The 26533-nt window shown below is 46.3% G+C and overlaps 1 protein-coding gene across 9 annotated transcripts in view; it reads right to left on the bottom strand.

Annotated features, from left to right (window-relative positions):
- The window catches only part of ANKIB1 (ankyrin repeat and IBR domain containing 1), a 199056-nt gene that overhangs the window by 100676 nt on the left and 71847 nt on the right, over positions 1-26533 (bottom strand). For 7 of the 9 annotated variants that reach the window (XM_030550545.1, XM_030550547.1, XM_030550544.1 and 4 more), the window contains one exon: positions 7414-7714. The exons of 1 other annotated variant lie outside the window; for it this stretch is intronic. In XM_030550545.1, coding sequence (XP_030406405.1) covers positions 7414-7714 — 301 coding nt within the window. Of the gene's footprint in view, positions 1-7413; positions 7715-16017; positions 16306-16973; positions 17012-26533 lie in introns of those variants that run through there. One more of the 9 variants, XM_030550551.1, reaches the window with a different exon arrangement.

Below are 26533 nucleotides of genomic sequence, written 5' to 3'. Positions count from 1 at the left end.
TCATGCGGTCCGCTACTGCCACGAAAAGCTGGGGGGATTTTCGGAACGGTTTGGTCCTCTCCACATAGAACGCGAGAGCCCTACAGACATCAAGCGAGTGGAGTTGTTGCTCCCTGCGTGAAGAATGAGGTTTCGGGAAAAAGAACAGGAGGAATATCTCTTGGTTGACGTGGAAGGCTGAGACCACCTTGGGGAGAAAGGCAGGGTGTGGCCTCAGCTGCACCTTATCTTTATGGAAGACTGTATACGGGGGGGTCTACCGTGAGAGCCCGGAGTTCCGACACCCGTCTAGCTGAGGTAATAGCTACTAGAAAGGCAGTCTTCCAGGAGAGATAGAGCAGGGAGCAAGTCGCTAACGGCTCAAATGGAGGGCTCATGAGCCGAGTCAGAACCAGACTGAGATCCCAGGTAGGGACAGGGGGTCGAACCTGGGGGTAGAGACGTTCTAGTCCTTTCAGGAATCTAGTCACCGTCGGGTGAGAGAAAACGGAGCGGCCATCCCCACCCGGGTGAAAGGTGGAGATAGCCACAAGTGGACCCGCAGGGACGATATCGCCAGGCCCTGTTGTTTGAGGGACCAAATATAGTCCAAAATATTGGCCACCGAAACTTCCAACGGGAGGAGACCTACCTCCACGCACCAACAGGAGAAACGCTTCCACTTGGCCGAGTACGTCGCTCTAGTGGAAGGCTTCCTGCTGCCCAAGAGTACCTCACGTACCGGGGTGGAGCAGCGCAACTCAGAACTGGTCAGCCACGCAGGAGCCACGCTGCTAGGTGCAGTGACTGGAGGTCCGAGTGACAGAGAGTTTCGTGGTCCTGGGTGATCAGGTCCGGGTGAAGGGGCATGGGAACTGGGTCGGCTATGGCCAGGTCCAGCAACATGGGGTACCAATGCTGTCTGGGCCACGCCGGGGCTACCATGATCACACGGGCCCTGTCCCTGCGCACCTTCAGAAGGACCCTGTGGACCAGCGGGAACGGGAGGAACGCGTAGAACAAGTGGGTCGTCCACGGAATAAGGAAGGCGTCCGCTATAGACCCCGGTTCCCGGCCTTGAAAGGAGCAGAACGCCTGGCATTTCCTGTTCCCCCTGGACGCGAAGAGGTCCACGCGGGGACATCCCCACCTCTGGAAGATCGAGAGGGCGACTTCCGGGCGAAGGGACCACTCGTGCGAGAGGAAGGAACTGCTCAGGCGGTCCGCCAGCGTGTTCCGTACTCTGGGGAGGAAGGAAGCCGTGAGGTGAATGGAGTGGGCTATACAAAAGTCCCAGAGTCGCATCGCCTCGTGACATAGGGGAGAGGATCTGGTGCCGCCCTGCTTGTTGATATAGTACATGGTCGTCGTGTTGTCGGTAAATACCGCGACACAACGACCCCGAAGCTGGTGACAGAACGTTTGACAAGCAAGGCGGACCGCTCTCAACTCCTGCATGTTGATGTGTAGCTTCACCTCCTGCGGGGACCACAGGCCCTGTGTTCTCAGGGTTCCCAGGTGGGCCCCCCAGCCGAGATCTGAGGCATCCGTCGTTAGGGACACCGAGGGCTGGGGCGGGTGGAATGGAAGCCCCGCACACACTACGGACTGGTCTAGCCACCAGCTGAGAGAATCCAACACCCCCTGGGGGATTGTGATCAGCATGTCTAGTGACTACCTTGCCGGCCGGTAATGTGCGATGAGCCAAGACTGGAGGAGCCTCATGCGGAGCCGTGCATACCCGGTCACAAACGTGCAGGCTGCCATATAGCCTAACAGGGTTAGGCATGTCCATATCGATGTCAGGGGGGCTGCCAGCAAGCGCTGAACGATCGCCGACAACGACTGGAACCTGGGCAACGGCAGAAGGGCCCTGGCCAGGACGGCCCCAATGAACTCCACCCTCTGCGAGGGAAGCAGGGTGGACTTGTCCACGTTGATCATGAGGCCCAAGGTAGCAAACAGGCCGGTGATCCTGCGGACGTGGCTGCAAACCTGCAGCTCCGACGTGTCCCGAATTAACCAATCGTCTAGGTAAGGGAACACGTGAATGCGACTGCGCCGAAGATGTGCCACAACGACGGCCATGCATTTTGTGAATACCCTCGGAGCCGCAGAAAGGCCAAATGGGAGGACTGCAAATTGGTAGTGAAGGCGGCCCACCACGAATCGAAGGAAACGTCTGTGGTGTGGCCATATGGCAATATGAAAATAAGCGTCCTGCATGTCGAGGGCGGCATACCAGTCTCCCGGATCCAGGGATGGGATAATGGTCCCCAGGGATACCATGCGGAACTTCAACTTCACTAGGTACTTGTTGAGCTCTCGCAGGTCGAGGATAGGCCTGAGGCCTCCCTTGGCCTTGGGGATCAGAAAGTAGCGGGAATAAAACCCCTTGCCTTTCTCGTTTTCCGGAACTGCCTCTATAGCTCCTTTGTTGAGGAGCGTCTGTACCTCCTGTCGAAGGAATTGCTCGTGAGAGGGGTCCCTGAAGAGGGACGAGGAAGGGGGGTGGGAGGGAGGAAATGATACAAACTGCAGGCGGTATCCCGTCTGCACCGTGCGTAAGACCCAGCGGTCGGATGTTATTTGGGTCCACGCCTGGAGGAAAAACAAAAGGCGGTTGGAAAACGGGGGGGAAGGATCCGTGGGGGAAACTGGTACTGCGCCCTCGGGCGCACCTTCAAAACGAAGGTTTGGGTCCAGGCGGGGGTTTGGAGGAGCTCTGATTCTGCCCCCCTTGGTTCCCCGACTGTCTGCGCCTTCCATTCCTGCCGCGGCGCCTATTAAGGTCCTGCCGCTGGCGGAACTGGGGGTATGGCCGACGCTGCTGCTGTTGCTGCGGCCGGAAGGGTCTGCGTGGCGTTCCAGGTGTGTGCATCCCAAGGGAGCGCATAATGACCCGACTGTCCTTAAGACTTTTCAGTCTGGGGTCTGTCTTTTCCGAGAACAGGCCCTGGCCTTCGAACGGGAGGTCCTGGATGGTGTACTGGAGCTCCGGTGGAAGGCCAGAAATCTGAAGCCAGGAGATGCGGCGCATCGTTACCCCCGAGGCGAGGGTACGGGCAGCCGAGTCTGCAGCGTCCAAGGAGGCCTGCAACGAGGTTCGTGCAACCTTCTTGCCCTCGTCAAGAATCGCCGCAAATTCTTGACGAGCCTCTTGTGGCAGCAGCTCTTTGAACTTGTCCGCTGTCACCCATGAGTTAAAAGCATAGCGGTTAAGAAGGGCTTGTTGATTGGAAACCCTGAGCTGAAGGGCCCCAGCCGAATAGACCTTGCAGCCGAGGAGGTCCATACGCCTGGCCTCCTTGGATTTGGGGGCTGGGGCTTCCTGTCCGTGACGCTCCCTCTCGTTTACCGACTGCACCACCAGGGAACATGGTGTCGGGTGAATGTGGAGGTACTCATAGCCCTTGGAGGGGGCCATGTACTTCCTTTCGACGCCCCTCGCAGTAGGGGGGATGGAGGCCGGTGACTGCCAGATTGTACTGGCGTTGGCCTGGATTGTCCTAATGAAGGGTAGGGCGACACTGGTGGGAGCATCGGAGGAGAGGATGCTGACAACGGGGTCCTCGATCTCAGAGACCTCCTCAGCTTGCAGGCTCAGATTCTGTGCTACGCGCCTGAGGAGGTCCTGATGTGCCCTGAGATCTAGCGGAGGAGGGCTATTGGAGGAAGTGCCAGCCACCGCTTCGTCAGAAGAAGAGGATGAGGAGACCCCTGGCAAGAAAGTGTCCAGCGGGGGGTCCGCCTCAGCCCTCGCCTCTGGCTCAGGAGGGAGACCAGGGTCTTGTTGCTTCGATCCTTCCTCCCCGTCCGGGGACGGAGGGGGGCGGGACAACGATGTCTCCGGCACCCTGTGCTCTGCCGTTGCAGGCCTAGGAGGAAGCTGTTGGGGGCCCTGGGCTTGATGGTACGCCCAGGGTGTCCAGAACCCCAACTGCTGCGGACCCTGGTCCTGTTGCGGAGGGTCTTGGAAGAGAGCCGCTTGTCTGTCGGTGCCCAGCGCGTATACGCTGTCCGCTTGTGATGACACCGACGGCTGTCTGGAAGGCCATGGAGGGGCCGACCGCGGCTGGTAAGAGTCTCCGCAGTCCGGCACCGAAGATGTTCTCGGTGCCGGGGACCGGTACCGGGAGCCATACCGGTGCCGGGATCGGGACCGGGTTCTGTCTCGGTGCCGGGACCTGGACCGGTACCGGCCGCTGCTTCGGTGCCGGGATCGGGACCGGGACCTGCCACCGACGCGGTGTCGGGAGGTCGACTGGGACCGGGACCTGCCACCAGCTCGGTGCTGGGAGGTCGACCGGTGCGCTGATCGACGGCGAGACTGGCTCCTAGAGTCCCGGTGCCGGTATCGGTGGCTGGAACCAGACCGTGACCGTCTGGAGGCCGATCGGTGCCGCGAATACGACCGGTACCGCCGAGGGGAGCGGTGCCGGGACTGCGAGCGGCGGCGGGATCTCGAGCGACCGTGGCGTCAGGACCTCCATCACGAGCGTGAGTCCCGAGACAGCGCCGTCATCATGGGTTTGCCCCTGGACGCTACCCGCACCGGAGGTACTGGGGGTGGCGGCTGAGTTAACTCAGTCAGGGCAATGAGGTCCTGTGCCGAGGCGAAGGTCTCTGGAGTCGATGGGACCAATAGCTCAACCCCAGATCTTATGGGGGAGCTCGGCGGGACCGGACTCGACGGACCCACCGGGCCCGGAGTCGACGGTGCCGGTAGCACCACGGCAGATGTCGATGCCGGGCGCTCCACTTGAGTCTGCCTGGATGGAGTTGCAGAGTTCGAGGGTCTTGTTTCTGCACCCGGTACCGGGGAAGGTCGGTGCCGGTGCGATCCGGTGCCGGTGTAGAGATGACGGTCTGCGAAGCTGCTGGGTCAAGTGCCGCTTCCATTAGGAGAGTCCTAAGTCTCTGGTCTCTCTCCTTCTTTGCTCTGGGCTTAAAAGCCTTGCAAATGCGGCACTTATCCGACCTGTGCGATTCCCCCAGGCACTTTAGACACGCGTCGTGAGGGTCGCTGGTCGGCATAGGCTTCTTACAGGCCGCACATTGCTTAAAGCCCGGCGAACCAGGCATGAGCCCGGTGCCGGGAAGGGCTACGGCCCAAACCGGCTAACAACTATCTACAATATTATTTACACTATTAACTATATAACTAACTATACTTAACCACTAACTAACAACCGTAGAACAAGGAGAGCTAGGGACGTGGAGGACAGCTATGCCGCGCTCCACAGTTCCAACGACCGACACGGCGGTAAGAAGGAACTGAGGAGCGGGTGGGCCGGCAGGGGTATATATCGGGTGCCATGGCGGCGCCACTCTAGGGGGCGACCTGCCAGCCCACTGGAGTTGCTAGGGTAAAAAGTTTCCGACGAACGTGCACGCGCAGCTCGCACACCTAACTGGAATGGATGTGAGCAATCACTCGAAGAAGAAGTCTCTTATACCTTTGGTCTGGAGTATGAGGATACTGACTGCATCTATGCTGGCCAATGGACACAGCTTGTTAAGAATCTCTGGGACTCGGGTGCATGGTGTGCATGCACTCCCACATATAGAGTACACATAGGTACCAGCACTCAAAGAACTGGTGGTATAGACCAACTTTTCTGTATATTGTTAGATGCTCTCAAGGAAAGGAAACAGAACAGGATTGAGAAACCAACCTAGACACTTGGTCAAATGTGAGAGGAATGTGGGCCCCATACCCAAAGGAAAGAAACAAGGAACTTGGCATTAGTCAGTGTGGGCACAGGGAAAGATCAAAGACCTGTAGAGGGCTAGGTACAGTTACCTCCTCCTCCTATATATTACACGTACATTTTGTTGTACTGTACAATAATGCTCAAAAATCAGATGGTTGTGAAAACGAGAGCCATGCTGGGGAAGGCAGGCTGGTAGAATTGTGAGTGACTAAAATCCACTGTGGTCAGAGCCCATCAGGCTGACAGATCAAGGGAGTTGAAAGGAGAGAATAACTGAAGAGCTCACAATCTCTTTCTTTCCATGATATCAAAGATTTTACTGCTTGTACGAAACTAAGAAAAGACAAAGCTGAAACAGGGCTAACAGGCAGTATCAGCATGAAACTGGAATACAATCAGAGACCTAAGCACTATTAAATCACCTGAAGGCACTCAATTAAGTGGAAGTACTAGTCCAATTACACAGCAGCCATTGCCATTTAGAATCAGGTTTAAATTGATTCCTTTGCAGACCTCCCACTTAAGCAGAATTGCCAGTAAAGGCTTGGTCTACACTACATACTTACTTTGGTATAACTATGTCATTCAGAGGTGTGAAAAATCCACATCTCTGAGCAATGGTTATATTGACCTTAACCCTGGATAGACAGTGCTATGACACAAGGAAGTATTTTTTCATTCAACACATTGTCAGCCTCTGGAACTCCTTGCCAGAGGGTGCTGTGAAGGCCATTATTATAAACAGGATTTAAAAGGGAGCTAGATAGATTCATGGAAGATAGGTCCATCAATGGCTATTAGCCAGGATGGGCAGGAATGGTGTCCCTAACCTCTGTTTGCCAGAAGCTGGGATTGGGTGACAGGGCATGGGTCACTTGATGATAACCTGTCTGTTCATTCCCTTTGAGGCACCTGTCATTGGCCACTGTCAGAGGACAGGATACTGCGCTTGATGGACCTTTGGTCTGACCCAGTATTGCCGTTCTTATGTAACATAGCTACCGCGTCTCGTGGAGGTGGAGTTATTAAGCCAATGGGAGAGCTCTCTCCTGTTGGCTTAGAGCATCTTAACCAGATGTGCTACAGCTGTAGTGTAGATCTGTCTTAAAAGTGCCCAGAATAAGTGGCAAATACTGTACAGAATTCTCACATACATTAGAATTTGTTCTCATTGGTAAAGTGTAGTTATGCTAACACAGAGAGTAAAGTTCATTCTTCAATCAGCAGGTGGACACTATGGGCTACACATGTATAAGGTATTCTTGAGGTAGGGAGCGAGTAGTTAAAACTCTTCCAGTCACAGCTGTTTTCCTATATTGAGCAGGGTAAACAAGCTTCTAAAATTTGGCTCAGGTAGCTATTTATTCCATTTTTCTCTTACATATTTCTCTAACATTAAATTCCTTTCATTAATTATTATTATTAATAACTAGTATGGTTCCTCCTCATACTATATGGTTTATCTTATAAAGTTAACTTAATAAGTATATGTAGTTTGATTTTCCTTTGATCTCTTCTCAGTTTGTGTGGTTACCTGATAGTTTACTGTTCTGTTCTTTCAGATTTACAAATGTAGCATTCTAAATGGACTTTTCCCAATCTTTGTAATTCTTAAGTTTGTATTAAAAATGTTTTCTTTGTGTAATAGCCTTGCTGAATACATATATAAATACCACAATATAACCACAAATCTGTATATTTATATCTGGTTTTTTACCTCTACACAGGTTTTCATCCCTGAGGCAGCAGCATAATGCAAAGGTGTATTTTTTTTGTTATCAACCGCATCAATAGCTGCTCTTTCATATTCTCCTTGGTCAAGCTTTGCTCCTTTCCATTTTAGGATCATTTGCAGACAATCTGCTCTTCTGATGTCATCTTCAGAGGGTCGTGCCAAGCGAGGATGAAGAGCTCCCTCAGCTATCATAATTTGCGGTCCCATACACAGCAAGTGCATAGATGTCTCATTGTGCACATTTCGTTTATTTGGGTTTCCATCTCTAACAAAAAGAAAAGTCCTACATGGAAAAATGAAAAAAAAATCAGTATATAATGTAATTTATTATTTTGATACAGTAAGTTAAAGCAGAGAAGTTCCATTATGGCTGCTACTCTCTTCTAGCCAAGACTTTGATTTATCTAATTCAGTGACAAATTAAAAATATTTCACAGGTGTGAACCACTGGTTATGATCTTAGTCTCTTGAGCTGTGCTGCTAAAATGTGGAAGTAAAACTAAAAATATTATTAATTGCTCATTTGTGTGGTGCTCATGGGTTGCTTTAATTTCTACTAGCAGTGCAAGAATGGAGAAAAGTTTCTTCCACAATATGTAAAGTTTTACACTCAGAGGTCTCAGTAACGAGCCCCTCCCTGCTCCAAGGAATGAGTGGCTTAAGTAGGAGCTGCCAGTCTGGTACTCCCTCTCCCAAGGAAATGAGTGGGAAGGGAATAGAGTCAGGAGTGGGCAGAGCCTGGTTTCTGTCCTGCCCCCAATGCAAAAATCTCATGCCCCAGAGCCAGTCCAGATGGGAAAGTAATCTGTACCAGCTTTCTTCTCTTCTGAGGCTATGGGAAAGCAACCGATTGTGATTCCTGGAGTCACAATCTGGTTCCTGCCCAGCTTTACATTGCCCTTTACACAGGCAGGATTATAAAATTACAATCCAGTTTTGAGAGAAAAGAATTAGGGCACGTTACACCAGTACAATGAGGTCCCAACTTGATTGGGCCCTTGGGCTCTACTAGAAAAACAATTATCCGTAAGGGAGGATAAGCAATCGGCAATTTGTGGGAGGGAGAAAATGGGGTCTTTGTAAGTGGCTGGTAGGAATCTGCAGCAGGGTAGTGAATTCAAGGGAAAAGAAAGATAATAGCAGGGAATGGAGTGTGAAGCAGAATCAAGGACTTTGCATGACAATAAGCAAGATGGATCAGCTGGGAGGAGCTAGGAGATGGACCAGGAATTTTGCATGCATTTGAAAAGGTCATTTGCAGAGATACAACTGCTCCAACCTCAGCCACATGCAAAAATCAGCCAAACTCTCTGTCCACCCACATTCCAGTTGCTCCTTGCTTTAATGTGAAGTCCTTCGGACTCCCTCCTCACTCATCTCACAGCCTGTGAGAACCAAAAGAACCCAAAATATAGTAATACTTAATTTATAACTGTATTTTGGAATTTCACTGAAAGACATGTAAGGGCATGAAAAAATAACCCGAAAGCCAATTAAAAAGTAGTTCCCAGTTCCTTTTGGCCACCAGCCTTATAAGAAAAATGGAGAGACTGAATTTTTTTTAAAAAGTGCTCTTAGTCTGCCATATTTGAAAAAGGTGACATTTTATACTATCTGCTTTTTCATTTTACTCAGATTTACTTCAGTCTTTCTTTCCAAAGAGCATCTGTTGTGACGCTGGCAGACCAGGTCAGATCAAGGTCACAGGCCAATTTGGTTGTATTAATATAGACCTAAGTGAGTAATGTATAAGTATGTATTCAGATGTTTAAACTTCACGAAAACTAGTGAAATATTATTTGTACTGTTTTCACTTATCTGTTCTTGTTATAACGTAATAGCAAACACTTGCATCGTGTATACCCATGTAACTAAATAACCCACCAAAGAAACTTTGTGAAATGCTAATGAAGGACTTTATCAGAGAAGACGCTAATTCCAAAGCAAAAGGCATCGTGATCACGACCAGGGTCAAAAGGAAAAGTCCACGTGAGCAGAGACACTGTCAGCTTGTCTTTTGTCAGAAGAAGATATAAAAATGGATTAAAAGAAAGATCATTCATCTCCGGCCTGTTTGGACTCTTACAGGGAATGTACCGTATGCAAAGCAGAGATCCCCAGAGACAATCTCGGTACCCTGAAAGACGTTTGGGAAACTGCAGCTCATTACATCACTGCCACCAATTGGAGTTACGAACTGTGATTCACCTGTATATATATTTTATTTGCTTCAACCTCTCAATAACTCTCATTCTTTTTTCTTAGCTAATAAATCTTTAGTTAGTTTACTATAGAATTGGCTGTCAGCATTGCCTTTGGTGTAAGATCTGGAGTACCAATTGATCTGGGGTAAGTGACTGGTTTCTTGGGACTGGGAGAAATCTGATGTGCTGTGATTTTTGGTTAAAGTGACCATTATCACAAAGTTCAGTTTGTCTGTGTGGCGAGATAGGCTGCAGAATATAAGGGGACTGTCTGCAACTCCATGGTATGACTGGTATGGTGATCCAGGAGTTCACATTTGTTAAAGGCCTGATGAAATCTAATTACAGAAGACTCCACCAGTTTGGGGTATCTGCCCTGTTCCTGACAGTCTGCCCTGAAGTAGGCACTCACAGTTGTGAGTCACTCCAGACAGCGTGACATGTGCATTCAATGTTTTCAAGGGAGATAGACTTTACATTCTTCTAGCAAATTTAGGATGAAAGTTTAGTAATTCTATCAACCTTAAAAAAAATTGTGCAGAGGGCTGCCTCCATCAGGAGTTGCTTCAGCCTCAAGTCCCTTTCCTTTTTCGTCCTTGGGAGGAACCCTCTGCAGATCTTGCAACGATTTGTTTGATGCGCCTCCCCCAGACACTGGAGGCAGGAGTCATGGGGTTCGCCCATTGGCATGAACTTGTGGTAGGTCCCACATGGTTTAAACCCTTGGGATTGAGGCATGCATTGAACTGAAAGAGGTGAGACAAACGGGGGGGGGGGGGGGAGAGGCCCAATTCTAGCTAACTAACTTACACTAACTTAATAAATATTTACAGAAAGCTCCAAGTTCAATCACTAGGGGAAGCACTTGCCAAGGCAAGCGAGACACACAGCTCCAATGATCATCACTGGTGGTAAGAAGGAACTCAAGAGGCAGCAGGGACCCAATTTATTATGGAGAGCAAATCAAAACAGTTTAAATAATAAGTGCTTTGGATGGAAGCCATCAAGGTAGTTATGAGAGACAGAGACCAAATATTTAGAAAAGACCCTCCAGTGATTGATTTCTAAATGTTTAGTTTTCAGGTAACATACTTAGTACTAATTGCTTTGTTGAGGATTACAAGGGGGACCTCATTGATATATATGAATTAACAGAATGGCTTTTACATATTTTCTCCTTCAGCAATTTTTAAATTGATAAGCAGTAAAACGATGAGATATTTTGAATCATATCTTTAGTCAGATTAGTTCAGCACTAATGAATAACTACTTCTTTTAACCAAGTGCTGATTTCATGTTTGCAAACAGATGTCTTTTTCAAACAAATGCTCATTACTATAGTGCAGTGATTCTCAAACTTCCGTACTGGTGACCCTTCCAAATAGCAAGCCTCCGAGTCCGACCCCCACTTAAATATATAAAAAATTGTTTTTAATTTATAACACCATTATAAATGCTGGATACAAAGCAGGGTTTGGGGTGGAGGCAGACAGCTTGCAGCCCCCCATGTAATGGGGTCAGGACCCCCTGCGGAGTCCCGACCCCCCCACCCCACCGTTTCAGAACCCCTGCTATAGTGGTAATAATATACATATGGTGGCAGTGAGTGAACATGGGTTCTATGACAGTGTGAATTGCCACGTGTGCCAACCGCAGTGAAGCAAGGACTGTAGAAGGGAAAAGCACAGTGAAAAATATCAGTCTTTTGGGGAAAGGAAAAGCAAAAAACTGGGAAAATGATTTATGAACAGCTGAAGAAAGGTCAATTACTTGAGCTAAGTGGAGAGAGGCAGCTCAACACTGATAAGCAGACAAAGACACAGCTAGTAGACTTGCTGTACAGTCATGTCCAGAAGAGGAATGATGGTCCAGGTTTGCAAAAGAACAGCTAGCCCACTGGGTAAAGCGTCCAGGAGGCAGGACAAATCTTGGGAGCTGACTGCCAGGGAGGGAAGCTGGAAAGAAGCTGACAGAGGTAGAATCCATATTTCACTGGACTTGAAGACACGATTGCAACAGGCATTGTGGACGGATCGACAAAGCAGGAGAAGCTACAGCTGGAGAGAGACAGTGTGTATCTGGAAATGCAATTGCTTGCAAACTAGGGGAGGCAGTGTCAATACAAGAGAAAAGACATGTAGAACCAGCACCAGCATAAGAAGAGAGGAGGAAAGGGAATGTCTATACCAACCCAAAATGGAGAAACTGCACCAGGAAAAACTTAATCCAGTAGGTAAAGCTGGATTCCCTGTACCTGTCCCAGTGAGCATATATTCCAAATTATTTCCTCACTTTGGAGAGGGGGATGACATGAATGTGTGTCTACACGCTTTTGAAACGGGGTATAAACTATCACAGTGGGACAGGAATACGTGGTCCTGTGTGTGGCTCCACTACTGCCATGGACAAAGGCCTTGGACATTTTCAACTTTATGGTCAGAGAACTATAAACTTTATGGGCTATGTAAACAAGCTTTGTTGCAAAGTTTAAACTGAACCTTGAAATGTATAGGACAAGGTTTCATGGCGTTCGGAAAAAGGGGATATGACTTATGCGAGGTTTCAACATAATAAACTGGGGAACTGGTTGGAGGGTTAGCAGGCCTATAACTTAATGGGTTTAGAATAGTTCTATAAACTCTGCCACCTCAACCTGAAATCATGGTTAACAGACAAAGATCCCATAGATGTGACCATAGCTGGGAAATGGGGTAACAAATATCAAGCTATTCAGCCTGGATTTGAGAGAAAAATCAAGATATACTGGCACAATGCTAACACCCAATCAGGACCCCCTCCAGAAGAGAGAAGGGGAACTTCCTCAGAAGGGACAATGAACTAAACCCAGACCCGCGTGGGAGGTAAACCCTAGCAGGGGCCCAAAAAAAGAATCCAGGGAACTGATATATTTTTATTGTCACAAAACTGGCCATAAATCAATACATTCCCTAGTGGTAGGCAGATCAGGGACAGATTTGCTGCAGGTCCAGATGGCAATGACCGCACCATCGGTGGAACCAGTCCCAGCCAGTGTTCCCTCTAATTTTTCCCACTCATTTGTGGAATGAATTTTGTTATGTGCATCAATATGGAGGTACTGTTAGACAAATCACCTCCATATTGGTGCACATAACAAAATTAATGGGGTTGGGGGCTGAGGGTTTAGAGTGCGGGAGGGGGCTCATCGCTCTAGGGCAGACGGTTAGGGTGTAGGGAGGTGAGGGTTCTAGCTGGGGGTGAGGGGTGCAGGAGGGGGCTCAGGGCCAGGGCAGAGAGCTGAGGTGCAGGCTCTGGAGTGGGGCCAGGGATGAGGGGTTCAGGGTGCGGCAGGGGGCTCAGGTCTGGGGCAGAGGGGTGTGGTGTGGGGGTGAGGGCTCCGGGGCGGGGCCAGGGATGAGGGTTTCAGAGAGTGTGGGAGGGACCCAAGAGCTTTGGGGTGGGTGAGGGTTCTAGCTGGCAGTGTGGGCTCCAGAGCAGGGCTGGGGAGTTTTGGGTGCAGGCAGGCTGCCATGGGGCTGGGGCCAGAGGACTCCCCCCAGCCCTCTCCCCACCTGCAGCACTGAGTTCTTGGGGAGGGGCCCCTCTCCCCCCACTGGCAGCAGTGAGTGAGCTCCCAGAGATGAAAGAGAGGCCCACGGCAGCCCTGCACGTCCCAACTTGCTCCCCTCCTCAGTCTCCGCCCATCCACCTCTCTCCTCTCCAGGCCCCTGCTTTGTGGCCCTTTATAGCCTGCTGTCCAGCCACATGGCCTAGAGGGAACTTAAGTCCCAACCCTGATGGTCCAATGAGTAAACCTGATGTTGTCAGACCCCAAAGAAGAATCGAATAAATGCTGTTTCCCAGTGGGGGTGAGGTGGGAAAAAGGCCAAGGGATGGAGGGACACTGGGGCACAAATAACTCTGGAACGCTCGGGGTAAATGGACCCCTCAAGGATTTTCCCCATTGCGAATAATGGGACCTCCTTTCCAATTCCCAGTGACTCAGATGCACCTGAAACGGGGTAACAATCAGGGGCCTAAGGTTGTTGGGGTACACACCCAAATGTCAATGGAGGTGTTGTTGGGAACTGACCTAGAGTCCTAGGCCCAGCCACTTCTGTGGCTACTTGGAGCCAACAGCAGAAAGCCCCAGATGTTGGTTCTAACCCTGAGATTAAAGCTGACAGGCATCTCTGAGCAGCAGCCAGACGATGCAGAGTCCTGCTGATAAACTGACCTCAGAGGGGAGGGATGTGAGCCCCACTGATCAGACTGAGCCAAACCTCTCAGCCTCTGTTATGGAATCCGAGTAGGAGCAATTAACTGATGCCCTTCTGGGAAAATCTAGGTATGCAGCCAACTCTCATGACAGGAGGGCACGTAGAATGGTTTCTCTGGGATCAGGGGCTGCTCTATAGAGTAAATGCCCCCTGGAAATGTTGAGCAATGGAGAATACAGAGACAATCAGTGGTATGCCAAAAATACCATGTTAAGCTGCTCAGCTTGGCCAATGTATACCCTACACAAGGCACACAGCAATATAATGCACCAAACAGCACTCACTACAGCATTTCCTCTGGACAGGAGTTCTTGAGGCAGTGCAACAATATTGTAAGCCCTGTGACTCATTCCAGAGGTTGGGAAAAGGCTAGGATAAGGGCTAGGCTGCCTTGATTCCCTTGAGGGTCACTACAGGCATTATGGAGCTTCCTACCAAAGCTATCCAGATTGGGGGTGGGTGAGAATATATTCTGGTAATAGACTCCACCACCCAATACCCAGAAGCAGTAGCTCTGTCCTCTATAGAGGAAGACAAGGTGGCCCACACCTTGCTAGCAATGTTCAGCTGTGTGAGGTTTCCCCATGAGGCTTTGACTAAACTAATCAAGGGGCACACTTTGTGTCTGCCCTGCATGAAGAACTATGGGAGAACCGGGTGTGGGATGGGGGAGGAGAAGAGATGGAGTTTCAACACTTACGGTTATTTCCCTGCCACCCATAGGCACCGAGTTTCTAATCGGTCAGGGGTACTCCCCCCTGCTCTTCCCAGGCCCTGACCTCACTTCACTCCTTCCCCAAGTCCCCATCCCATTCCACCCCCTTCCCGAGCACATTTCCCCCCCACCAGTGCCTCCTGACACCACAAAACAGCTGATCTGCAGCTGGCAGGAGCTGCGGGGGCGGGGGGGAAGCACTGATCAGTAGGGCCTGTCAGTGGCCAGGAGGCACTGAGGGGAAGAGAGGTTCTGGTAGGGGGCAGCCAGTGGGTGCTCAGCAGCCACCATTTTTTTCCCCGTGGGTGCTCCAGTCACAGAGCACCCATGGAGTCAGCAGCTATGCTGCCACCTTCAGCCTAACAGGCTAATTAAGAAATTAATTGAATCCTTAAAATTATGTTGAAAAATGTTTATGGACCAACACCCCAGTGACTGGGGTAAATGTTTACCTTACTTGATGTTTGCCTATTGCGAGGTTCCCCAAGAAACCACAGGATTTTCCCCTTTTGAACTACACTATGGAAGGAGGGTACAAGGCCCTCTGGATCTAATGAAGGCAGAGTGGAAACATACAGTGGACTCTCTCTCACAAGTGAGTCTAAGTAGTACATGTTGGCCTTCTGGAAAAAGCTCACAGAACTCATGGGTTCTGCCTGGGAAAATCTAACTAGAGCTCAGGAGAAACAGAAAATCTAGTATGTAGGCACTGCATGTTGTCAGACATATGGTACAGGAGACCAAGTTATAGTGCTCATTCCAGTGCAGACAAAAAAACTCGAGGAAGGGCCCTTTAAAATAATCACATTCAGTGAGTTAAACTATGTGGTGGTACTGTCTACTTGCTCACACTGGCACCAAGTGTATCATGTGAACGTGATGAAAGCATATGATGACCAAAAAAAAAAATCTTGCCCTGGCTGTGGGCAAGGACTGGGAGGGAGAGGATCCCTTCTAAATCTGGGGCCATCCCGTCCCTGGACTCCATAACCATATCATATCACTTAAATCTCCACCCAGCAAGCAGAGAACAGGGGTGTGCTGCAGGCTTATCACTAGGTATTTTCCAGTAAGCTTGGATATACACCTCAACCCCGATATAACACAAATTCGGATATAATGTGATAAAGCAGCGCTTTGAGGGGGCGGGGCTGCGCACTCCAGCAGATAAAAGCAAGTTCGATATAACACAGTAAGTTTTTTTGGATCCCAAGGACAGTGTTATATCGGGGTAGAGGTGTATCTCACTTGCTGTCCCCTGGATGGAGATGGGAACGGAACCAAGGCTCGAACTAAAAGTTCACCCTTCAGGGTTACTGGGAAAACAGCCCAGAGCCTGGAGACCTCACCAAAAGTTATATTGGCAGGTGCTTTTGGACTCAGATTCCCAGCTCAAATCCGCATTTACCTTAATAGGACTCTCTGAATTACTTGTCCTTCCTTTTGGCCCCAACGGGGCCCCAACTTCCCTCCAGCAGCTGGAAGATCGATTACTATATGGAACAAGGGAATTTGCCATATACAGATATTTGTATTTTCTGTCACATTTGGGGAGAGCATATGACACACATAAGGAGGGTACTTCGCAGCAGTCAGACAGCAGGCCTGACTGTAAAGGTGGAGAAATGCAAGACAGGGATTGCAGATGAAGTCTATCTCAACCACAGAGTGGGGAGTGGCTGTATAAAACCAGAACCTGCAAAAAAAATTGAGGTTACTAAAAATTGGCCCACTCCTCAGACAAGTAAAAAGTACAAATCTTTACTGGGATGGCAAGATATTACTGGAGATCCGTCCTGTACTTTAGTCCCTTGACTGCTCCCACCACCGATTTATGTAAAAAGAGTAAACCAGACAAGACTGCCTGGTCTAAACAGTGTCAGTGGGCCTTCTGAGAACAGAACAAAGCCATAAGTACAGACTCAGTTCTGGTAAGCTCAGACTTTGACAAGCCTTTTATGGTGGTCACAGACCCTTCTGACACAGGGCTTGGGGTGTGCTGATGCAAACTGTTGAAAAGAGGGGGAGACTGAATCCTCATCTCTGTGGCTTTGCTGGTCTCAATTACTTTTGTATGAGAGAGTTTTGATTGCTCATAAACCTCAGGTTTCTCGAATATTTCATGAGTCACCATTTTTTAAAATTTCATTTTACATACAGTAGATAGATCTTCAGATGAGAAATAATTGGTAAAAGAACACTGTTTAGATAGTACAATATAAATTCAAGTTGGTCTGAGTTTTGGTTTTAAAAGAAAATTGTTTATGTTTTACTATATCTAGAACTTGTTGCAACTTTAGCATAGCTATTTTGATTCCCTTTCATTACTGCATTCTTCACCCATTTAAAAATAAATGTACTCACAGTTTGTAAATGTCAGTCACAAGTAAAACTGAATCTGTATGCAGGATGGCAGTTTTCTCCTGAAAATGTTGGCTAGATGTTAAATAAACTTCTGTTTATCAGAAACTTATTCTTAACATGTTGAGATCTGATGTCACCTGAAATGAATCGCTTATCAAGTTACTATACACATATCTGAACGCTGGCCCAAACTTCCCTGACATAAGTGGACTTTCCACTCTGCTCTGAGGAAAATCTGCTGTTACTGAGCTGGATTCTACTCAATTTTTCCACTTTTATGTCTTGTAATTCCACTAACTTCAGTAGAATTACTTCTGATTTATGCTTCTGTCAGTGAAATATTAGACCTTCTGTGTTTAATCCAAATTTACCCCATTTCTGCAGTTTGGCTTTATGGCTTTAACTCATAACAAAAATACAATATTCAGTCTGTACTTTCTCGCTAATCGTGGCTGTTCCTAGAGTTTTGATGCAAAGACATTTCTGTTTCAGACTAACTCCTTCTGTTAAAAAAGTCATGGCTTCATTTCCAGAGGGGAGGTAATTCATTATGGCAAATGGCTTGTTAACCATTATCAATCAGCACCTTCCTACAAGGTTCCAGTACCTAAGAGGGTTAGTCAACAGAATTCAGTCACTCAACAGTGACTAAGCTGAACCTGTCTTAGTATTTCATATTTGTAATTCAAATGGAATTTTGTTTAGTTTGAGACAAAATATCCAAGGTCAAAAACATTATGCAATTTTTATCTGTAGCTTTCTAAAATAATAGCCAGAAGAAGAGCTCTGTGTAGCTCAGAACCCTGTCTCTTTCACTAACAGAAGTTGGTCCAATGAGATATTACCTCATCCACCTTGTCTCAGAGCCTCACTTGACCTACAACCAAAAGTATGAAGAATGACTATTGCATCCTAGCCATCATCTATTCAACAACAGCCATTGCATTTTGTGGCAAGAAACTATTATAAAAGTAATCTCAACAGCAAACTACTATGTAAATAGCACAATTCAAGTCAGAAAATATGTGCTACTCTATAAAAGTTCCACATGTGGAAACAGTTTAAGCCTTTTTATAACTGATGAAGACAGTAGACTATAGAATACTGTATACAAAAAGAATAATTTTCCTCCCTAAATGCACTATTTGCATTGGTAAAATGAAATTTTTATACCAAGAATGTTTCTAGTAAAATCTTATTTTAGTGGTCAAATTCTAAAATAGGAGTTATTTAAGGTGAGCAGCTGAAAAGTTCTGCTCTGTTTAATTCCACTGGTCTACAAAATTTTTGAGAAGTCATCTGCTTCAGAGATAAAATGTGATATTTATTATGTATTTTGATGTGCTGAATTCAAATATGACAATTAAAACAACTGATTGGCTACTGTTTCTAAGATATTTAAGTTTTTACATTTTATGTCTATGTATATTGTGTAGATGATAGAGTTTTAATCATAAATTGTAAACCTAGGTCTTTTCATGTGTTTATGGTTGCTTTACATGATGATATTTCACCTGTCCTGTTTATGTAACACTTTAAAAATCAGCAAAAGGGTTATATAAATAAAATTTATTATAGAACAAAAGGCAAAAAACTTATGTACATAGTTTAGTCCTATTCAGTATCTACTCGGCGCTTGTCTCTTGTATTCATTAAATGGAGCATCTCTTGTCACTGTCCAGCAATAGTCTGCAAGCATTGATGGGCTCCATTTGCCCTGATAGCCTGCCAGGAGATTCCACTGCTGTAGTCTGGAGCCCAGCAGCTCTGCCTTACTCTTGGGTAGTTCCAAATCCCTGACAAGGTCATTCAGTTCACCTTGTGTTAGGAGGTGTGGTTCAGAGGAGGAGGATGGGAGAAAATGTGAGTCCTGGGACACTGATGGTTCAGGACCAGAAGTTTCATCCTCTTCCTCGTCTGACTCAAGTGAGAATGATTCTGGTGCATCAGGAACCGGCAGTCCTTCTCCGTGGGGTACTGGGCGTATAGCTGATGGAATGTTTGGATAATGCACAGTCCACTTGTTCTTCTTTGACACACCTTTCCCAACTGGAGGCACCATGCAGAAGTAACAATTACTGGGATGATCTGTTGGCTCTCTCCAAATCATTGGCACTGCAGAAGGCATAGATTTCCTTTTCCTGTTCAACCACTGGCGAAGATTTGTTGCACAAGTGTTGCAACATATGTGTGGGGCCCACCTCTTGTCCTGATCGCCAATTTTGCAGCCAAAATAAAGGTGATAGGCTTTCTTAACCATAGCGGTTATACTGCGCTTTTGTGATGCAAAAGTCACTTCACCACAAACATAGCAGAAGTTATCTGCACTGTTCACACAAGTACGAAGCATCTCTGCTCACTTTGGCTAATCAGAAATGTGTCCCTTTGCAAAATCAAACACTGACAAATAAGAGAGCACTGACATGTATGATTTCTAGAGCTGATATAGGGCAATTTGCTCAGCAGAGTGATGTAAGCTTCGTTATGATTGCATCATCCATGACTTCTAGGAATAACATGATGCAATTCATATCATGTGTGACGCAATACCAGCTTCAGATTGCACCATTCATTGTTTTGCCTAAAAAGCAAGTACTGCCCAAACCCAGTCATAGATTTATTCACAGATCCAGTCAAAGATGTATTTTAGTCATTTCTGGTTTAAACTGAGATCCCTTCCCTTTATAACTCACTTATCCTCCGCCATTCCCAAGTCAAGGGTCGTATATACTGACCCAATAGCATATCTTGAAAACTAGAGCCAATCAACAATTTTAAGCATCATTTTCGTTCTCAGTGACCCAGAATTAGAAAAGTTGTACTACATTTAATTCAGAAGCATTTTGGATGTAGAGCAGTGTTCTTTACTGAAAGAAGACTCCTGATTATTTAGAAAAATTCACAACTGGATGATCAGTTTCACCGCTTTCCATCATCAGTTCAAGATCAATGACACCATATATTCTAATAGAGCATGCAGTTTTTTAAAAAGCTTTTTTCTGAAAAAAATTCTGCTTTGATTAGTCAATAATACATACATATTGCAAGACAGATTGTGTCCCTACATCTATCTTGTACCCCTGAATGAGAGTCAGACAAAATTCTGGTCCTTATGCTCAGAGAGTGCACAAGGACAGTATGAGGCTAGCATCCTCAGGGGCAATAGCCTCTCCAAAGGAACATGGTTCCACACCCCAGTGTTGACCAGAAACATCAGCCACCACTGCGGTAGGTCTACACTGCATCCTTGTCAAGGGTAGCACAATGGTTGCACTCCTCTATGGCTCTTAAAAGCACTACGTCTGTCTGAGCGATGGTGGATGTCACAGCTGATGTAAACATTCTGAGAGTGGATTGGTATGAAATCACTAGAAGGATCAGGGCATGGTTGGTCAGGCCTAATGGTCAGAGTCTGGAGCCTGGAAGTAGAGTGAGGGTCAGAGACAGGTCCAAGCCAAGGTCAGAGCTATAGCCAGGTATCAAGCTAAATATCAGAGTGGGAGAAAGAGTCAGGTGCCAAGTCACGGGTTGAAGCCAGAGTCAGCATCAGGTGCAGAGCGTAGGAGCAGGAACCTGGAGTGAAACAGGAACTGAGAACAGACAGGAATCTGAGATAAGGAAAGCAGGAACAGGCTGGGAGGCAAGTCTCAGGAGTCGGGCAAGTACAAATAGTCCAGATCAGCAGCAAGCCAGGGATTCACTTAGTTGCTCAGACAACTTGCTGTGCCTTCTACTGGTTTAAGCAGTGCATCCCAGCCGACTGGTGGGGCTGGATGTCTCCCCCAGTCAGGAGCTTCATGGGTGGGAACACTTTATGAGTTAGACCTTCACTAACCCCCTACTCCACTTGTTCAGGGGAGCTGTTGGGGGGCAGCCAGGGTCTGAGAATTCCTTGGGGACCCTCAGCACGGATTTGAGGCCCATGATCCCTCACAATCACAGGAGTACAACAGGAGCAAAGTGTGGGTAAAGAGAAGCCTGTACACTGCTATGGCTAAAATTAAAATCTTAATTAGAAATTTTCCTAAAAATCAAGAAGTACTCAACTATAATTCCCACAGCACCTTGAACTCAGTTACTTTCCCCCATATAAATTAATCTGTAAATTTAACAGCATTTGCAGCAATACCAATATTTCAAGTCCACAAAGAGGTGGCAGTGTGGGTTCTGATGAAAACTGTGTCAGAGACCTTGGAGGTTGAAATGGAGCTTGATTATTTTATTGTTCTAATATGAGAGCACAGATCGCCCTTTAGAGAACAGTGAAGAGGCATCAAACATTTCAAGCACTTATCAGAAGCTAAAAGCTTAACTCCCACACTGAGAATACTGATATTGGTTTATAATCAGAAAGTTTTACCAATAAAAAAGTAAAAACAAATCCATAAGAAGTATTTTCAGAGGTTCATCAACTATGAAAGATTGATTCTGAAAACTAAGTATGAGTTGGTTAAAAACCGGAAAAAAAGAAAACAGCCAACAGATTTTAATTATTGTCTCCTCCACAATGATCTTCCACAGGAATTAATAAAAAGGAACATAGAATGAGCCACCGAGCAATGGCACTGGTATGGCGGGGGGGCCTGGGGCTAGGCACTCCTACTTTTAAACATGGGCATAGTTTGGGGAAGCAGGGAGCAGTGTTCCCCCCCCTAAACTGCAAGTCTTGGACAGGTGCAGAGTGGTGCTGCAGCGGCTGCACTTAACGGTGATCAGCTCCCCCGCTGTGATCAGCTGTCCCACTGTGAAGTGCAGCTTCTGCCAGTGCCACTCCATGCCTGCCCAAAGTTTGCAGTTTGGGCAGGCAATGCCACCATGAAGCATAGCCCCTGCAGGTGCCATTCATGACTGTCTGAAGCATGCAGTTGGAGGGGTGCATGGTTCAAAGTTTTAAATCAAATAATTAAAGAGTATCAATATTAGCCTATTTCTTTCTGCGTAATTCAAGGCATGCAAACGTTTATGAAAGAATTTTAATTTCATTTTGTATTATCAGAGCCATGAGAGTATTTTATTACATCCTGCCTGCAATATCACAGCTACATCTATGGAAAATATCAGCAATTCTGACTTTTAAAGCAGCATTTTTCTTTTTATGCTTATATTATGGCTATTGTAACTCACATGCTTTATACTGCAACATTTCACTTTGTCTGATTCTCTTTGGGCCAAATAGCAGGGAGAATACAGACTTTAGTTCTATGTTGAGTAGCTGTTTCTGCAGCTGTTTGGAAAGATTTCATTGTGAGCTAGGTTTCTTGCAGCTCCCACACATATAGTCACCAGCTGAGAGCAGAGACAATCAGAGCTTGGGAGGGAAAAGTTATAAATATAGGAGTTAAATACAGCCATGTGGACTCAGAGGCTGATCAATGCAAGACCAGGAGATGTGCCTGATGTGAGGGCTGGGTTGAAAGATTTGTTCCAGTATGGATATAGCTAATTACTGTTCTACTGTGATGTGTTTTTTAGACTTAGAAGAAGAGCTGGGAGAAGAGCATTTGTCATCTCTAGAGGCTACACAAACTATGGAACTTGTTTTAACTATTCACTAACTGCTTCAAACTGGGATTCCTTCGCGATTAGAAAGAGAACGGGGGCAGAGCTAAATGAGGCAAGAGTTTATACATTCTTACCTGACTTAGCTGGCCTTCTGGGGAGATAGTTGCCTTATAGAAATTCAGTGAATGGAAATTTTATATGCTGATCCCAATACCTGTACCTTGTTACAGGCTACATATTTCTGTCTAACCCAAGGACTGTTGAGGAACTTGTTGAGAATTTGAAAGTAGAAGGAAGCTTGGGTGAAAGTGATCATGAAATCATAGAATTTGCAATTCTAAGGAAAGGTAGAAGGGAGTACAGCAGAATAGAGACAATGGATTTCAGGAAGGCGGATTTTGGTAAGCTCAGAGAGCTGATAGGCAAGGTCCCATGGGAATTAAGACTGAGGGGAAAAACAGCTGAGGAAAGTTGGCAGTTTTTCAAAGGGACGCTATTAAGGGCCCAAAAGCAAGTTATTCCGATGGTTAGGAAAGATAGAAAATGTGGCAAAAGACCACCTTGGCTTACCCTTGAGATCTTGCGTGACCTACAAAATAAAAAGGCGTCATATAAAAAATGGAAACTAGGTCAGATCACGAAGGATGAATATAGGCAAATAACACAGGAATGCAGAGGCAAGATTAGACAAGCAAAGGCACAAAATGAACTCAAACTAGCTATTGGAATAAAGGGAAACAAGAAGACTTTTTATCAATACATTAGAAGCAAGAGGAAGACTAAGGACAGGGTAGGCCCACTGCTCAATGAGGAGGGGGTAACAGTAACGGGAGACTTGGAAATGGCAGAGATGCTTAATGACTTCTTTGTTTCGGTCTTCACTGAGAAGTCTGAAGGAATGTCTAGTGTAGTGAATGCTTACGGGAAGAGGGTAGGTTTAGAAGAGAAAATAAGGAAAGAGCAAGTAAAAAATCACTTAGAAAAGTTAGATGCCTGCAAGTCACCAGGGCCTGATGAAATGCATCCTAGAATACTCAAGGAGTTAATGGAAGAGGTATCTGAGCCTCTAGCTATTATCTTTGGGAAATCATGGAAGACGGGGGAGATTCCAGAAGACTGGAAGGGGGCAAATATAGTGCCCATCTATAAAAAGGGAAATAAAAACAACCCAGGAAACTACAGACCAGTTAGTTTAACTTCTGTGCCAGGGAAGATAATGGAGCAGGTAATCAAATAAATCATCTGCAAACACTTGGAAGGTGGTAAGGTGATAGGGAATAGCCAGCATGGATTTGAAAAGAACAAATCGTGTCAAACTAATCTGATAGCGTTCTTTGATAGGATAACGAGCCTTGTGGATAAGGGAGAAGCGGTGGATGTGATATACCTAGACTTTAGTAAGGCATTTGATACGGTCTCGCATGATATTCTTATAGATAAGCTAGGAAAGTACAATTTAGATGGGGCTACTATAAGGTGGGTGCATAACTGGCTGGATAACCGCACTCAGAGAGTAGTTGTTAATGGCTCCCAATCCTGCTGGAAAGGTATAACAAGTGGGGTTCCGCAGGGGTCTGTTTTGGGACCGGTTCTGTTCAATATCTTCATCAACGATTTAGATGTTGGCATAGAAAGTACGCTTATTAAGTTTGCGGACGATACCAAACTGGGAGGGATTGCAACTGCTTTGGAGGACAGGGTCAAAATTCAAAATGATCTGGACAAGTTGGAGAAATGATCTGAGGTAAACAGAATGAAGTTCAATAAAGATAAATGCAAAGTGCTCCACTTAGGAAGGAACAATCAGTTTCACACATACAGAATGGGAAGAGACTGTCTAGGAAGGAGTATGGCAGAAAGAGATCTAGGGGTCATAGTGGACCACAAGCTTAATATGAGTGAACAGTGTGATACTGTTGCAAAAAAAGCAAACATGATTCTGGGATGCATTAACAGGTGTGTTGTAAACAAGACACGAGAAGTCATTCTTCCGCTTTACTCTGCGCTGGTTAGGCCTCAACTGGCGTATTGTGTGCAGTTCTGGGCACCGCATTTCAAGAAAGATGTGGAGAAATTGGAGAGGGTCCAGAGAAGAGCAACAAGAATGATTAAAGGTCTTGAGAACATGACCTATGAAGGAAGGCTGAAGGAATTGGGTTTGTTTAGTTTGGAAAAGAGAAGACTGAGAGGGGACATGATAGCAGTTTTCAGGTATCTAAAAGGGTGTCGTCAGGAGGAGGGAGAAAACTTGTTCACCTTAGCCTCCAATGATAGAACAAGAAGCAATGGGCTTAAACTGCAGCAAGGGAGATTTAGGTTGGACATTAGGAAAAAGTTCCTAACTGTCAGGGTAGTTAAACACTGGAATAGATTGCCTAGGGAAGTTGTGGAATCTCCATCTCTGGAGATATTTAAGAGTAGGTTAGATAAATGTCTATCAGGGATGGTCTAGACAGTAATTGGTCCTGCCATGAGGGCAGGGGACTGGACTCGATGACCTCTCGAGGTCCCTTCCAGTCCTAGAATCTATGAGTCTATGAGACTGGAATGCTGCTAGCTGTGAAGATCCCAGACTGTTTGCTGACAAAGTTCTGAAGTGTCTGAAAGGACTAAAATGCTATCATTCCTTGCAAACTCTGAAAAGTCTGAGAAAAGGAAGAAGGAGAAGAGGGAGAGAGAGGAGAAGTGTAAAGGTTATGTTGAAAACTTGCATTTAAATATGTAATCGCAACAAAGGCAAGGAAGTCTGTATGATGAACACCAGTAGATTTGCTGTCTATTAGCATTTATTTAAAAGTTGTTCAGAGTATTTCAAGTACTCTAAACTATTTACAATGTTTTACAATATTTATAATGCTTTCCATATACATTAAACGTTTACTCAGATCTACACTACACTACAGAGTCAGGTCAATACAAGGCAGCTTACATCAACTTGACAATGTAAGCATCTATACTAAAATTCCGCTTCCGCTGTGTAAGTGCCCTATTACTCCAAATCAATAACTCCACCTCCACAAGAGGCAGAGTGTTAATGTAGTAAGGTCAATGTGGTGTCAGTGTAGACACTGTGTTGCTCTCAGAAGCCATCCCACAATGCCCCACACTGACAGTACAAGCAGCGCAAGCACTCTTGGTGAGGACGCACACTGCTGACACAAGGGCATCGCGTGGACAAGCAAAAGGGATTTAATTACTGCAGCAGCTGTATGCTGACATAAATTTAGGTCAACAATTTTGTAGTGTAGACATGCAGACATGCCCTAAAATTGTGGTAATTGCTCTTTGAAGTTGACTGGGTACAATTAGCACCTACTTTTCAAGGGTTTACATACAATAACCCTGAGGTTTTAACTCTGTGTACTGCTTTCTGAAAAAGTCTTGAAAAGTCTGTCCTGCACTTCAGCAAAGAGTTAAGCTCAGGTATGAGAATAAGGAGAATGCAATAGTTAAACACAGTATTGCCTCAGAAACTCATGACCCCATTAGGCAAATCAGAATGATCTCATATGCCTGGTCTACACTGGGGGACAGGGGCTGATGTAAGATACGCAACTTCAGCTATGGGAATAGCGTAGCTGAAGTCGACATATCTTATTTCAACTTACCTCCCATCCTCATGATGCAGGATTGACAGCCACAGCTCTCCTGTTGAATCCGCTTCCTCCTCTTGCCTTGGTGGAGCTCTGGAGTCGACGGGAATGTGTTCGGAGATTGATTTATCGTGTCTAGACGAGACACGATATATCGATCCCCAATAGATCGATTGCTACCTACGGATCTGGAGGGTAGTGTGGATGCACCCCTAGATTCATGCATGTTATCAGGCCACTAATTCTTATTTAGAAGGACTACTGATGAAGTCCATTGATTCCTTAAAGACTGAAGAATCTGGCCCTTTGATCAGTGTTGCTCTACCAGTTCATACTATTTCATTTTTAAATGTTGAGAAAAAACAAGTATACAGAAATTACATTTTTTAAGTTATCAAATGTTGCTAACTACATGTTTTGTATTTCTAATAGTATTGAAAATTTAGACACCTAACTAGTTATATA

Source organism: Gopherus evgoodei, chromosome 2 (genome assembly GCF_007399415.2).
Source record: "Gopherus evgoodei ecotype Sinaloan lineage chromosome 2, rGopEvg1_v1.p, whole genome shotgun sequence".
Lineage (NCBI taxonomy): Eukaryota > Metazoa > Chordata > Testudines > Testudinidae > Gopherus > Gopherus evgoodei.
The sequence above is the reverse complement of the archived record's forward strand: the minus strand, read 5'-3'. Positions and strand labels throughout refer to the sequence as shown.